The sequence below is a fragment of the Pieris rapae genome, chromosome Z, assembly GCF_905147795.1.
Source record: "Pieris rapae chromosome Z, ilPieRapa1.1, whole genome shotgun sequence".
NCBI classification, from domain to species: domain Eukaryota; kingdom Metazoa; phylum Arthropoda; class Insecta; order Lepidoptera; family Pieridae; genus Pieris; species Pieris rapae.
The window spans coordinates 2,770,100-2,786,818 of NC_059534.1; the positions used below are offsets into that span (position 1 = coordinate 2,770,100).

The window sequence follows — 16,719 nt, forward strand, 5'->3', positions numbered from 1 at the left end:
CCGGGTCTAGTCTTTTTGTAGGTAAACAAATTGTTAGAAGGCTCTAAAAATTGCCTCAGCACAAAGACATCATTTAACATTACGATCTAGCCTAGCGTAAAACTAATCTAAGTTTATTAAGTCTAACCTAATTTACTAAAAAGTATATTTAACGTATGAAAGTTTTTATCTCACTTAGTCTCTGTTAAAACAATGTTACTATGATCTTATGTACTATAAACTAAACTATTTTTGAAATTATTGGAAGTTGAAAAATGATGAGAGTAAATTTTTACGATGCTCGCTTATACCGTCACAAAAAACCGACACCCGCATACCGTCACAAAAAACCGACCCCCTGAAGTTAGCATAGTCAACATTTTAAAATTAAAATTAAAAATTTATTTAATTATGTAGCAATATTTTTTTGTGATATTTGAATAAACTTTATTTCACTAGATAACGCGTTATAATAAACCTTTTAAAATATTAAATACCATTTTTCTATTGTTAGTGTCGTTTTTTCTACAAACGTAGATTAAGGTGAACGATAAAATTACTTATAAGATTTTTATCTTGTAACGCCAAACAAGTATAACTTCTAACGTATGGACGTACACACACAAGTTTTTTTTAATCTTTTTTAAAGCGATGCATAAACAAACGCCAAAGGATCTAAAATTACAGAGCACAGACTGATAAATGTGTTTAAATAAATCACACTCATTAAGGCAACATGGTGATAAATTTCATCGAGAGTCTGCCGACGCTCTTTGTAATCGAAGAGTAACTCATCAACAATAAAAATTCAACTATACTTCATATTTAGTGGAAGAGATAGAGGCGACGAAGAAGAAAAATCTTTAAAAGTTTAATTATTATTCAACTCCTTGACACCACGGGCCTAGTGAGAAGACTGAAAAGGACAAAAACCATTTGATCTAGTGAATCGTAATGTTCCATTATGTCTTAGTGAAGACACATCTAAAATGTCCCTGTTCGTACACAGAAATATACATATTTTTAAATCGAATGTAGTAAGTAGTAGACATGGGGAGAAATTGGCTGTGCCAAAAATAAATTTAGAATTATTTCGGAAAAACGCCTTCTGTATGGCAATTAAAATTTACAATAGATTACCGAAAGAACTTAAAGATCTTCCGACAAGAATCTTTAAAAAGCGACTTAGTGCATTACTTTTAGAAAAAACGTACTACTCAATAAACGATTATTTGTGTGAGACATGGTAATTTATACAAATTTAATTATGTATGATAATTGACTTAATTGATATGAATCTGACTAATAATGTAAAATCTAAACTAAGATAAATTTGCGCGCCACTGTGTGTGGCAGAATATGCGAACGACTGACAATTGTACCACCTTGACATTTTGTACCATATTCGTGCAATGAATAAATTATTATTATTATTATAAAAAAGAAATTAAAGATTTAGATGAATAATCGGCTATCATTATTTTAGCCTTGCATATTAAAATATAAAATTAAATATCGTAAAAATGAATAACTGTTGGCTATTTTAATAACGTTGATCCTGAACCCTGTCCTGCTAAATGGACTTTTCTTTCTCTGTACGTAATTTAACATGCCTGTACGACGAAGAATTAGACTTAGCAAAATTCATCGCCTACTTGCTCTTAACAAAAAATGATTTAGGGAAAAAATACATTTATTTGGGATCAAGAGATGGTGCGCTATTTTTCATATTATTTTTGTAAAGCAAAATTTCTACCTATCCTGTATACTCTGATTTTTAATTACGTAGAATTCCGACAGCTATCATATTTTGACATGTCAGAGGTGGCAAACCTTTTTGACCGGGCATATTATTAAATTTCAATACGAGTCTGAACAGAGTCTATACATACATTTTAATGGTTAGTGTAACATTGAAAGTGGTTTTGCGGCAAGTGATAATTTCGACCTGCCCTGTATATCCTGATTTTAATTACGTAGAATTTCGACAGCTATCATTTTTTGACTTGTAAGAGATGACAAACCTTTTTGACCGTGCATATTATTAAATTTCAATACGAGTCTGAACATAGTCTTTAAATACATTTATTGGTTAGTGTAACATTGAAATTGGTTTTGCGGCAAGTGTTAATTACGTACGTCCCAAAACAGGAAAAAACTCACAAGTAATGATAACATTTTATTTTATTTTATTAAAAAGGTTTTCTTAACCTGGCATTTGTAGGCAGTGATGGCATTTGTAGGCAGTGATGCCAGTAAAGGAATAAAACATAGTAATTAAAGTTAATTCGATATATTGTTCATGATATTAAAATATTTGTGATTTTTGTATAAGGTAAGTAAGCAAAATTTTTAGATTTACCCTTTTGTAGGTCAAAACATAAAAGATACGTAGCATTTAATTTTTTATTGTAGTCTAATGGGTCAAAGTTATCCTTCTTTCGATAGAGAAAGTTTTTTAGTAGCAATATGAAATGTCAGAATTCTACGGAATGAAAAATCAAAGTATAGGTAAATTATGCGATGACATTTTTACATAAAAATGCACAGATAAAACACCAATAAGGACATTTATTTAATTATACATCTACGTCATTTTGAGATGTGTCAAAATACCCTAATGCCATTATGGTCACGTCAAAGTTAATGCAATTTTCCGTAAAATGTAATAATCAGGGATTTATTATGTTTGTATTAGCATACATTATTTCATATTTAATATCAAATGTCTGCAAGTGGAACTTGGCTATCAGTAAGACGAAAGGTTGGTGGATTGAAAAATTAATTTTGATTATTAGTCGGCCTAAAAAGAGGTAATGGTGATGGTATGATACAAGGTTACATTTTCATATAGTGAATGTGTAACATTAATAAACTACTGCGTCTTCAATTACAAAATAAGTAGAGATTCATTGGGAATTAATTTACCGTCTTGCAATTGTGGTTTTAAAAACATGATACGAGTATATATCTACTTTGAAGGTTTGCAAATGCGTTGCCGGCCTTTAAGGATGTGGTACGCTTTTCTCTTGACCTGAAATCTTAACGGACCGAAAATAAGTAGTGGTGCGCGGCGTGAAGTGTCCATAAAAACCAGTCGTCGAAGTGTGGGTGGAGCTTCTTCTGCTTTTGATTTTGCATTCTGTTTTGATGAAACTTAGCCACAAGTATTAATTTGAAAAGTTCATTGGAACTCTATCAATTGCGATTTTTTTATATGCGATTAAAGATACTGAGATAACCTATGTGTCTAAGAAAGGCCAAAGGATTTCATTTAGGCCGAAAGATCGTTCGTCGACAAGGACCTTCATGTTACAATCGGTCACAAAGCTGGTAATCCACTCCCACAAATTTACGGGTAGTTGGAAGTTTCGCAAGAAGTGCCTTGTGGATCGAACGAAGGCAGCACATCCAAGGTGATCTGCGAGTAAGGTATACTAAAAAGCCACCTGCTGCACGACCACACACATCTGGTTCTCTTCTAGATAATTAAAGGAACTGATTGTGGGTCGGGTGTTTTGCGGCAGTCTTCCTTTCGGGACGATACCATGCAAGAAGGAGTACCGGAAATGACGCATTAAAACCAAAGCCCCCTGACTTGTGATAAGGAAAGGTCAAATACATCTTTGTGAAAGCAAGTTGTTTTTCTATCGTCTAGATACATTAGCTATTATTATTAAAATAACAATAAAGCCAGTAAATCTATAGTTTTTAGATTTACAATTACCAACAACACACTGCTGGGTTTAAACTTGGTGCTTGAAGAGCCATTCTGCGCTACATACTCCAATAAGTAAAGCTAAATTCATAAATAAAACAACAGATCTCACTTATTTACCAGCTACATATATTGTCTGCATAAAAATGGATAAAAACCTTACTTATATTCATTATAATACAAGGATATTAAAATATATTTACGTCGTCATAAACTGTTTAGTTTTGGAACTAGTCAATAAGTCGAGTTATCGAATATTTCCCTATAATATTTCAATGGGAAAACTATCTTAAATAATCCTTTCTGTTGTCAGGTGGAAACGGAGGGTGCCCCCCAGCCTTCATCAGCTAACCTACCCCTCTGCCCCGCGGGAAAACCCGATGTCGACATACAACCTTTGCTCGGAGAAGGTGAGTGATTAGTTTTCGTATACACACTATGAAAGCTTTAGTTCAGTGTTTGAATGCTTTTACGAAGCATAATAACATTGTACCTGTATTTTTATTAAAGATATTGAATTTATTATGTTAAAGAAACAATTTGTTGAACTTTTCATATTATTTACAATATGAAAAGTGATCGATACTTTTGCATTACTATCAATTTACGCTGATTGGACCACAGCTTTTAATGATTATTGCAAATAGTAAAAGTTACCTATAAATAGAAATTTGAAGAATAATTATTATTGGAAGTAGGTGCAATAGCATTATCATCAGCCATGTATGTCCACACCCAAACGCCTCCTGTCGATATCCATCTTCCTTCAACTAGGTATTGTGCCTTTTATATACTCTTCGTGATGTCACCTGTTCACCAATGATTTTCTTTTTGGTTTCGTCTCTGGCACATCTGTTCGTATCGAGGAGAGCATCCAGCATAAATTTCTTTTAAAGTGATTTCACATCTTATTCTTCTTAATAAAATCGAAAATACTTTAATTCAATGTACATCGGTAAGATCTGGAATATCTCTCGCGAGAAAATGGTTTACATTATCAGTGGCTTGGAAAATCGATTTATAAAAATATTACTTTCATTACCCACAAGTGCATACTGATAAATTATACTAAAACAATAAATTAATATAAATATTTCAAATAACTTGAATACTTTTTTAATTTAAACTCGAAAGCAGAAAACCCACAGGAACAACCAGCTTTTCTTAAGTTTTTAATACAAACATTGTACGAGAAGCTCTTTGTACTATAATTGGCGTAAGGGCGTGGATTTTTTACATTTACTTTGATACGAGCAGAGTTTTTTAATATAATACATTAAAAATGTATAGTAATTTATAAAAAACAAATTCACTCTTTATATTTATTATAATAAATGTAAAGAGTGAATTTAATTTTAAGCTATTGCATAGATTTTATCGATGGCTTTTGAGCTTGGCGACCGATACAAGAAATTCCGTAACGGAAACACCCGGTGACGATAGGTGTTGGAGCGGAACAGAACGCATACTGCGTCTCACATCGGGATACGCGTTAGATAGGGACAGATTATTTAGGCGTGTGGGCTGTTAGGGTGGTAAATTTAATTAATATCAAAGAAAAAAAAATACTGCGTAGATAAAAAAAAATTATGCAATACCTTTACTGCGGCAGTCCCCCAGTGCCACAGGTTTTTTTTATCGCCCATAATCACTGACAATCAACATTATTAACTTTGAACAAAAATGCCACCATAAATATAATTTGTACAACATTAAAAAATTGTATAAACAAGAACTAAGTTAACTAAGTTGAACTAGTAAACATTATATTTCTAACATCAAATGTACATTACAATAAATGAAAAGTACCATTGTTGTATTGAAGTGGATGCTTATTGATTCAGCCCGTATGTGTATGTGTGCAACCTATATTGTATGTATGTGGACAACTGACTGAATTAATTCATTTTTTACATATCGCGTATACGGCAAAATCTCTTAGTTCGGCGTAATACATACATCTATGACATACGGGAAGCTTACATTTTTAGCGCTAACACACATGGAAGAGCAACTGGTCAGTTTAGAAGTAAGACATATGAAGATTTCACAGATATAATTTATTATACCTATCCATTGAATTGTATCTTGATATACCTACCGTAGACTTTACTAAATTGAAAAGTACTTGTCAAAAAAGATCAAAAGTACTTGCGTGTATTAAATATTAATTTTGAAAGGAAACGAATACTAAAAGCGAATTTATAAATAATACATAAACCACTCTAAGTAGTTATCAAAAAGGAAATTTATGAATACTAACTAAGATGTCTTTGAATTGAGATGGGTTTTAGTTTATGAATATTTTCTTAATGTTATGACGTATTTTTATATGCTCCAATTATATTTACACAAATCAAACGACATACTATATTCTTTTATGAAGAAAAGCATGTAAACTTTTTTGCTTAGGATTGCATCTACGGCGAAGTGACTGTAATTTGATACTAGCGACTGTACTTAATACGCCGTACGCAAAATAGACAATGTCTATAATCCATTTACAAAATTTGACACCAACCGTCTTCCCATTTGATGAAACAGAATAAACAAAAGCGTTTGGTTTTTGTTTTAAATTCTCACCCATTCGAGTCCGTTCATTCTGCTGTTTGTTGTGTTGTTCATGCATGTTCGTGCTTCCGTTATTTTCAGCGCTCACTATGTTATTTTTAGTGTGATACAAAAATTGCCTGTGCTAAGGTCTCTGTTTTTGGCATAAGTGCATGGAATTTATACATTGTCCGTTTTGAATAAATATTCTACGATTCGTAGCAACAATTTTATATCGATCAACAGACATCAAAGATAATTTTAAAATGAGGTTGAATTGTTGTTCCAATCTCAGATATAATTATATCCAAACAGCAGTTGAATTTTACTTGATCATCTTTTCTTTTTTTAAATAAATATATGTTTGTCAGCCATGAAGACTTCGATATTATTAATATTTTTCCATTAAATAATTTAATCGCCATCACACTTTTATTTGTTGTTTATTATTATTTCAAAAGACATCGTAGCCGTGGAGATGAAAGTACTACTGAAAGTCAAAAAAAAGTTATTATTTCAAGAACTCGATCGACTAAGCATCGCCTAAGTTCTCCATGAACTCACTCGCGAGCCCTCTGGCATTGAGAGTGTCCATGGGCGGCGGTATCACTTAACGTCAGGTGAGCATCCTGCCCGTTTGCCCCCTGATGTATAAAAAAAAGTAAAAACTCAAGGTTATTCCACTATAATATAATAATGCCTTATTAATATTGTATTGAATAAAATAATATCTCAACCTAGATAAAAGGAAATGCCTAGTTTAATCATTACTTTAGTAAATAATTTAGAAACGCTATCCCATACAAACAAATTGAGGTAAAAATATTATACGTCACTGATTGCACCGTGTTTTTGTATGTACAAAAAAATATTAAAATTTATGAAAATAAATGTATGCGTAATTATTATAACTATAACAACAGCAAACTGATCTCCAAAAGAGTGAGTTTCCTTTGGTTTATATGCATAATTACCGTAAAATCATGGAATAAACTTTAAAACAAAGAACGACAGTTTTTATAGAGTCGAGTTATTGAAGTTATAAACGAAATAGGTACCATTGTTAAATTTTTATCGATAGAACTGAAGCTTCCAACTCCATTAATGCACACAGTGATCCTCTTATGTTATCCTTTGTTTTGTGTCTTTTTCCATTTTGTCATTTTTTGTCAACGAATAGTAGGTACGTTTCAACTGTATTTTGCGGCAAGTTTTAATATCATGAATAATTAAATGCAAGAAAGTTTACTGAATTAAATTTAAATATGTATGATTGTGAATGAAATATTTTTATGACAGATTGTAAATATCAATTTAATGTTAATTTATAAGATACTACAATTTTACCAAATTGAACCTCATAATAGTTAACTATTGTTTAGTTACAATTTCTTAAAGTGCATTTCCAACATCTAATCATTCAGTATGTTATATTCATACTATTACATTAGAAACCAAAAAAAAAAAACAATAAGTTTTCGAGTGAATAATTAGAAGGGAGTAAAAAATTTTCAAATCTTCAAAAAAAGAAGTATATTTCTCTGAGAAATATGCTATTCACTCTTTTAGTCTTACTGCCAAAGATCAATTACTTAAAAGTCAACTAGTACTCCGTTTTATATAAAATAATAAACACATTATGTATGGGAATAAGTTTATGCCGTTCAAGATATTTCCTCTCTGCATCCTCATACCTGCATCGCTCGTAGACTTAATGAGGTAGAAGCGGAATCATTTTATGGTAAATTACATGAAAGTCTGTCAACAAATGTTGTGTTATGTTTGCAGCTTGAAATATTCTTTAAGTTCCCTATCAACAACACAATATGTATCGTAGTGGATTACGCGCATACATCAATCAGCTTTAAATATCCGACAAAATTGTGTACTTTCTCTTGCCTTAAAATTCCTTATTCCGCTTATAGAATAATGCCTTATGGAGTTATAATAATCATTATACAATTACACGCAATAGTATTTTTTAAATAGTTCGTAATTTTAAATTAAATCGGTGTTATTGTTTAACAGACTTTGAGTGTTTTAATCGATTGTTGTTAAAACATTTTGAGTTTAAATATTCAAAAATAGAATATTAATTGCAACGTTGGACGTTGATTACACATTTCACATTTGAAATCACAAATGAGTCCCTGTTAATACGTCAAATCATTAATTTTCCTCTATTTCCATAAACGCTTGATTACTGTCTATTTTTCGAATTCAATGTCCGAAGTGAATGTGTATTTTGCAAATTCAAACCGTTTTCCGTTTTAAAATGAAGTGATTGCATGTTCCATTTATTTTAATGGCACTTGCTGACTGCGACTTGTTGGGATGGGGAATCAAGTTTATAGTGATATGACAGTTGGTTTTCAAAATGTTTACATAAAAATATACATATACTCAAGGATCGGATGTGTAATTTTTTTATTATTTTTTTTTATAGAACAGAGGGCAAACGGGCAGGAGGCTCACCTGATGTTGAGTGATACCGCCGCCCATGGACAATCTCAATGCCAGAATGCTCGCGAGTGCGTTGCCGGCCTTTTAAGAATTGTTTTACACATGCCGGTTTCCCCACTAGCAAGTGTTATTTGAATATATACATTCAAAACTATTTAAAATACTTTTTTGGCCATTTAAATATTGAAGAATTGTTTTAGCATACTCGTTTATTCCACGTGCCATCTATGACGATCTTGACGTATAGGCAATTATTCATAACATCATAAATTCTTCCTCGCGTATGTTTACTTTGGATTTAAATTGATTGAGCACATTCTACGAGAGGGTAAATTGATTTTACCCAGTGTTAGTATTAGAATGTTTATATGAGATGTAATTATGGAAGAACCTAATTAATACAGTGTATCATATCCATTTTGAGCTTGCATATGCTTTCCTTAGTAAATTTGTTGAAAAAAATATATTTTTTTTATGCCAGGTCAAATCTGATTCGTCGCATAGGATTGGATCAGTGTAGCTTAATTTACGTCTGTATTGCAATTAAGTAGAAATGTTAAAACATTGAGAATATTAACGTGAAGACATAAAGATTATAATTTTTAAAGCGATTTTGGTATATATGATTTTCAATTATGAAATACAAAGAACTAATTACACTATTTTGTAAACATCTGCTATTAAAGTGATTTCATGATATTATTTACTTAACGTTTGGAGTGCTTTTAAATCTTGGTTAGAGAACATTTTAAATTAATTAATTTAATAAGCCTGATTTATTTAATGTTACATGTTTCCGTAACACAATAATTTCAATTCTTGGTTTTCCCACATTATGTTTAAAAATTATTTTACAGATCAAATACATTGTTATTCTCCCATATCAAAAGCGAACCGTGTTGTTTTAATGAAATGTTTGTGGAATACTGAGAAAAAAAAATAATTGGAATCCTGATATACGCTGGTTTTGATTACATTTTATGTAGAAAGGTTAGGTCAAAGACGTGTTAGGCTTTTAATCATTGGCTTAACCACTAGGTTTGCAGATTATTAGGTCTTGTAGGATAAAACAGTAATTGTTACACAGAACAGAAGAAAGGGCCACTGTCTTAAAATAATGAAGTTATACTTATGTTTTACTCACTGCGCGCGCACACCGTCACATAAAACCGACACCCTGAAGTAAGCTACAGTCAACGTTTTAGTTTTTATATTGTGTGTGTCGGATTTTCTTCAAACGCAGAAAAAGGTGAACATTTTTGAAAAGATTTTTATCTTGTTACGACAAAGAAGAATTATTTCTAAGGATTGTACATAAAATGTCACATGTGTGTTCTTAAATATAAGCGATTACACAATTCGCACATCGCTTGAACCTTTTGAAAAATCGACTAAAACGTTACCTATCAATAATCTGTTTCAAAAGAAGAAGGAAATGTAATCATGATTTTCCAAGCTAATTTAAGGTATAATTTATTCTAAAATCTTTATTCAAGATGTGATTAAAATTGCAGAGCGAAATTGTGAAAACGAATGTGTAGGATTTAGTCTTGTACTTTTCCAGGATTTCAATTTAAAGGTGTTTATTTTAATTAATGGCTGTGTCGTAACTTTTAAACCTATTAGAGGTTGAGTTTACTAAGGGTCTGTTTCACAATATACGGATAAGTTCTACATCTATTCGTTATGAAATGGGATGTGTCTTATTCAGAACTTTTATCTTCCGAATAATTTGTGTTGCATAGCTATTTGGTACTTCCATACATTGTGAAACAGACCCTAAATCTTTAAAGGTTTAGTTTATCATCCTAATGATGAAAACTTCACCGTACGAGCATGTATTTAAAGTTAACATAGAAATAAATGTCCGTTGGTGTACAGCCTTAAACTTACTAACATGTAATATAGCTAATTGAACTTAAATTAGCTTGATGTAACATAAGAAATAGGTTGCGTAGCGTGTGATTTGTGCACGCTAAACACTTATTTATTTGTAAAAATCAGCAATATTAACAACTTTTACTTCCTTCCTTAGGGTTCTCTTTGAACATGGCGTTAAGAGCGAAAAAGAGCGGCGAGAGTGTCTTATAAGTTCTTCTTGCCCGCTCTACACTGTAGGAACTAGTTGTATATGTAAATTTAGATATTACTCTTTTGAAATAGTGGCTTTTATAACGTGCGTACTTACATGTATATACATATACTAGCTGACCCGGCAAACTTTGTTTTGCCATGTTTTTGTGCCAAAAAATTAAAGTTTATAATTAACAAAAAAACATAAGGGATTATTGTAGAGGGGTGAAAATTTGTATTTTTAAATAAAAACGAAAAATTTTGTCTAAAAAAATTTGGGGGTGGACCACCCTTAACATTTAGGGTGATGAAAAATAGATGTTGTTCGATTCTCAGACCTACCCAATACGCACACAAAATTTCATGAGAATCGGTCGAGCCGTTTCGGAGGAGTTCGGTTACTAACCCCGTGACACGGGAATTTTATATATTAGATAATTTAGTTAATGTTAAGAATCGCAAATATTTCAAATCAATTAATGATAAGCCGTCAGTTATGCTAGTAATACCTACTTGATTTATTGTTTCATCTTATTATATCTAAATTACGTGTCACGCTGTGGACTCCTAAACTACCGAACCGATAACAATCAAATTTGCACACCGTGTGCAGGTTGATCTAACTTAAAAGATAGTATAGCTTACATCTCAATTTATACCCGCAATATTATTTTATTATATTATATTTTTTAATATTCCTACGACATATGTACGTCCCGATGTATGGTTATAACCATACATTTTGAATTAGTCTTGTAATAAAATTGTTGACGTTCCCAATCACAATGCATCCCCTCAACCATGAGTTATCGTAATATCTTATAACGTAGTATCGCCTATCTTCATTTCATTATCCATCCTATCAGCATCTAAAACTTCCACCTCATCAAAACTAAAGAAACTAACAACTTAAAATACTTTTTTTGTTTGACGCAAATTGTACCTATTTCATATTTTTACACAGTGTGAATTTATTTATTTGTTAAATCAGATTTTAATTGAATCACTTATATTGATTGTTTTATTGCTGTTATTACAAAAAAATTAAACAATTTAAATTAATAATATTTTAAATGAAACCTTTATCAGGCTAAATCAAATTATGAAATATATTTGTTCAAAGCATTTCAGAAGCGATATAACGATGCCAAGAGATGGATACTAAATGAGGACATAATGTATCACAATTTGCTAGAGTAAATTCCTACATTTATGTATATAAAACTGGTCTGGATGATGCAACGCCAGCGGTGCAACCATTTCCCACCTTACACTATCTCCAACGTCTCGCCTCCACGCCAATTATTTTTATTTATTTATTTATTTACACTTCGTTCCTAAAGAAATACAAATAACACAATATATATAAATTACAAGGGATGCAACGGGCGGCGAAATTATCATTCTTTTCAAATATTCCATTGCTCAATTCTTCAATTGTTTCCTATTGCAGATACTTTTTGAGGGGTAAAGTTCGATATTTAATTTTTTTTTATTGAAATTATGACGATTTGTTTACCCAATAATAAAGTAAACACATAGTACCTACACATACTTGTTAGTCGATCAATGTAACCGGACAATAGACAAATATTGTCCCTGTCAAATTACATCGATACCAGTAGGAAGTTGTTTCAGAAAATTAGCCGCTTATCGCATGAACCACTTGAGTTTGACATGGTTGTCTGATAACTATACGACTGCTTTTGCTTATTTATGGACAATTATCGAAAAGATATGAAAGCGTGAACTGGGATTAAATAATTTGGCTACTAGTAAATCAATAGGGAAATGTTTGTCTCCTATATACTGATGACTTAGTTTTGTTTTCGTTGGAGTAAGTAAGAGCTGGTAATAATTATGAGGGTGAAAATGAGCATAGCAAAAATAAAATCTATAATATTCAGAAGAGGTGTCAATAGGTATGTAATATTTTGATAAATGGAGAAAAAGTAAAACCAGTGTATGAGTTTGACTACAAAGGGTATATGTTTACTTCAGATGGTAAGTACATAATATAGACAGATGAGAGAATGCTGGGAATAAGGTAAATAGATCGTTGTATTCCTTTATGTGTCACCAAGAAATCTCAAACGAGGGGAGTGTTTATCCCGACGTTAACATTCGGTAGTAAGAATGTTGGGTGTGGCAGATAAAATATGAGAAATCCCGTCGAAATGAGAGCGTTAAAAAGTATGTGTATAACAATGCGTGATAGGATAAGTAATTGTGAGAAACGTGAGCTATGTAGGTTAGAGGATGTAGTGACTACAAGGAAATAGAATGGTGTTTTGGCAACGTGGAAGGGAGGAATGAAAAGACGTTAACAATTACGATATACAATGCAACCGTGGATGGTGAATGATGGTGGTCTGGCCGTGTCGACCATGCCTGGACCAAATCTAAGAGGTATTAAAATGGCGCAAGTTAAAAGTTCCAATAACTGATGAGCATGGTGAATTTTATGAAAGTGGACAAAAAAATACCTTTATTATGGAACAGGAGTGATATAGATCGGAAACACTCTTCTCCGAATCTAAGGTCCAAATTGAGATCATTTTGTACTAATTTATATATAACTTCTCGCAATGATCCGAGGTATATTGTTAACAATTGACATTTAAGGTTCAACATTAATATAATCTATGCGAAGGTTTTATGTACATAATTTTAATACCATATCCATATTATACAATATTAACAGCTTATAACATTAAAAACTAGCTAACTTAGCTTAATAATAATCATTGAAGCTTATAATCGCAATGTATTGGGAAAATAGGGAAAAACATGTAAAAGGCCTAATAGGGAACGGTGCTTGAGAGAAAATTTGCCAAATGCGAGATCCTATTACGGCACGGGTAAGGACGTTAACCAAAAATAACTCGGAAATAAACACAACGGAATCAAACGACATACTAAATGGCCAGATCGGGTTAACAGTCCTAATTGTGTTACGGGAATTTTTTAGCGGACCCTGCCAAGGGTGAATTCACTTTCAAAGTTTTTTTCTATATACATGTGTCTTCACTAAGACATCATGGAACATTACGATCTAGCCTAACTTAAGACTAATAAGTAATTTAAGGCTAACCTAATATACTAAAAAGGATTATTATATAAGTAAGTGTCCAATAACACTACTTACAGTCTCTATTAAAGGGAAGAAGACACTCTGTTCTTGTGTATTTTACAGACACTCTATAGCACTTGACATTAAAGTATATTATCACTAAAACACTAGTTCAAGTGGTTTTGTCTTTTTCAGTCTTCTCACTAAGACCGTGGTGTCAAAGAGTTGAATAGCCTCACATTCACGTGATGGTGGAGCCTATGTTTATGTGCTCCAGTAGTCTTTTTTATTATTGTAGCGACGTCCTCTAGATTAAGGTTCTGGTGGAGGTCGTAATTGCGAATGTACCAGGGAGCATTGACTATTCCCCTGAGCACTTTGTTTTGGAAACTTTCTCAGTGTCATAAAGATGTGGGAAACGTTAGTATATATTTGTAACCGTCTAGGACCTTCAATGTATGAAAATATTTATACTGATGTTATATACATAGTTCTATTACAGCCGCGATTGATATCAAAATCCAGAAAAAAGGTAATAAAAATAATAAAAGTAATGGCGCCTTCATATTGGATCGATTTCTTAAATTATTTTTTTAGTACATTGCTACATTCGTCCAGGCCATGTGTATTTCCAAAATATTGAATTATTTCAATAATAATTTATAATTTATTTAAGACTTTATCGCCTAGAGTATTTTATTTGAACAAGTACTGGTCGTGTACAAATAAACTCAGTCAATATTTACTTCTTTCAAATTGTCACAATTAGAGATTTAAAAACATTGCAATCTATGACTCGTCCTTTAATTAAATCTTGAATTTTCCTTCTCTTTTCAGTGACGTCAACTAAGACTTTACCCGCTCACAATGTCTGCATTATTGTGTCCCACTTTTGCCGGTCCTTTATTTTAGATTCTGACAGAGAATAAATAAAAATGTTGAGTTATAACCGCAGTTAACATGTATTTTTTTTAATTTTGTGGAAAATTAAGCATAAAAACAGTATGAATATAATAATAAATAAAAATAACAAGAATGGTATGCAGACGGTAGCTTGGTCGTAGTAAACAGATACAAAGATATCTGTTTACTACGAGGCAACGAACTCGCGAGCCCTCTAGCATTGAGAGTGTCCATGGGCGGCGGTATCACTTAACATCTGGTGAGCCTCCTGCCCGTTTGCCCCCTGTTCTATAAAAAAAATATTAATTCAAACACCATGTAAGTTAACACATGGAGGAGTAATAAGACAACTGAGCTTCGAAGTAAAGGGCTGTTACATTTCAAATTTCATATACCTTTTAGCACCGACAGTTTCAGTGATAAATCAGTTACGAGGCAGATATTTTATGATCCATATAATGACTACATTATTATGCTAATAGTATTGAATTAAAAAGGATATGTGTTGTCGACCAATGAATTTTATCTGGCACTTTATTCATACAACTAATAATGTTTCAATAGTTTATGAGGTTCTCTTTATATGTGTGATTGCAACGTACTTTTTTTAATTATAGATTTTAGCATTCTTATATATTTAAAGATTCCTTTAGAATAATCGATTTTGAACGTGTTGCTAAGGTCGTGATTATTGTTATAGATCCCGGAGGAGAGGCATGTCCTGGACCGTCGGAAGACGAGAATGAGGAAGAAAACACCTGCTGTGAAGTCGTGACACTCTATTGCCCTGAAGCAATCAGGGATCTTTGCTTTTCACATCGATTTATCAACCTTAATGTAAGTGATCCAGACTCTACGAAGAAACTGTGTCTTTTAATTGAGTACTGATTAAAAGGATTTCTCAAACGTGATACATAGAAAAAATGGAATTAAAGATTAATCAATAAAGATACTTCTAGGGATAATTATACGAGCCACGGTGAAAAGAATCGGTTTAGTACTTTTTCAGTTTATTCTTAACATAACCCAATACTAATCTTTCATTTTATATATTGGACCTTGTTTTTCAAACTAATTAGTTCTTATAATTAAATAAATTTAGCAAGAAGAATTACATTAATTATAATCAACGCAACAATTACGACAAATAATTTCAAACAAAGATAATTAAAATTTCAAATTCTTTTGGAGTTTTATGAAATGTACTAAATGATTTTGACTGTACATAAATAGGCGAATATAAGATTAAAATTGGAATAATTGACTTGACGTTTGTTAAAATTTTCCCTTACATTGTCAACGGGGAATTCAAAGAAAATTAATTTACAATTTCAATTCTATTAGGGCAAGGTAAAAAAGATATGGCAATAAAGCCTTATAAACGAAAAAGAAAGTGGTTTTTAAATTTGTTCAAGCTTTAATATCAGTTTATGATAGGCGGTCGGGTTTTAGATCATTATTAAAGTAATTGTTTTTATCTCTTTATTTTTATACTAGTCTCGGTTTCGCACGAGTAAATTTTAGATATTTTGGATATATATCATCAGGAATAATGTAGCACAGTAATGCTTATTAAAATGCTAATTAAAATTGCTCCGCATAATAATATTTTTCTTTCAATTAATATAAATAAATTAATAAATATTGTATAGTTGCCACATTGTAATTTTGAATCCAATTTATTATAGAATTATTGACAATATTGCCTCTATTATCCTCATACCCAAACATTTTTTTATTTGGCTAAACTACTGATACGTCATTTGTGAAAGAGTGTATTGGAAGCAGTGAAATGTATTTTTTTTAAAGTGTGTGATAGTAAAAGTCCCTAGACACGATGGATGGGGAGTAGAGTAAATAATAATAATAAAAAAACAGACACCTTATCGCGTAGTTAGTTGTTAGAGTTATTTAAAAAAAAAATAACCCCTTTTAATAAAAAGTTATTGAATGGAATCTC

The 16,719-nt window shown here is 31.7% G+C and overlaps 1 protein-coding gene across 1 annotated transcript in view; it reads left to right on the plus strand.

The window, feature by feature from the left end:
• Positions 1-16,719, plus strand: part of LOC111003341 (adenylate cyclase type 6) — a 133,078-nt gene that overhangs the window by 68,714 nt on the left and 47,645 nt on the right. Inside the window, exons 4-5 of the mRNA XM_022273785.2 lie at positions 4,011-4,107; positions 15,460-15,596. Coding sequence (XP_022129477.1) covers positions 4,011-4,107; positions 15,460-15,596 — 234 coding nt within the window. The remainder of the gene's footprint in view (positions 1-4,010; positions 4,108-15,459; positions 15,597-16,719) is intronic.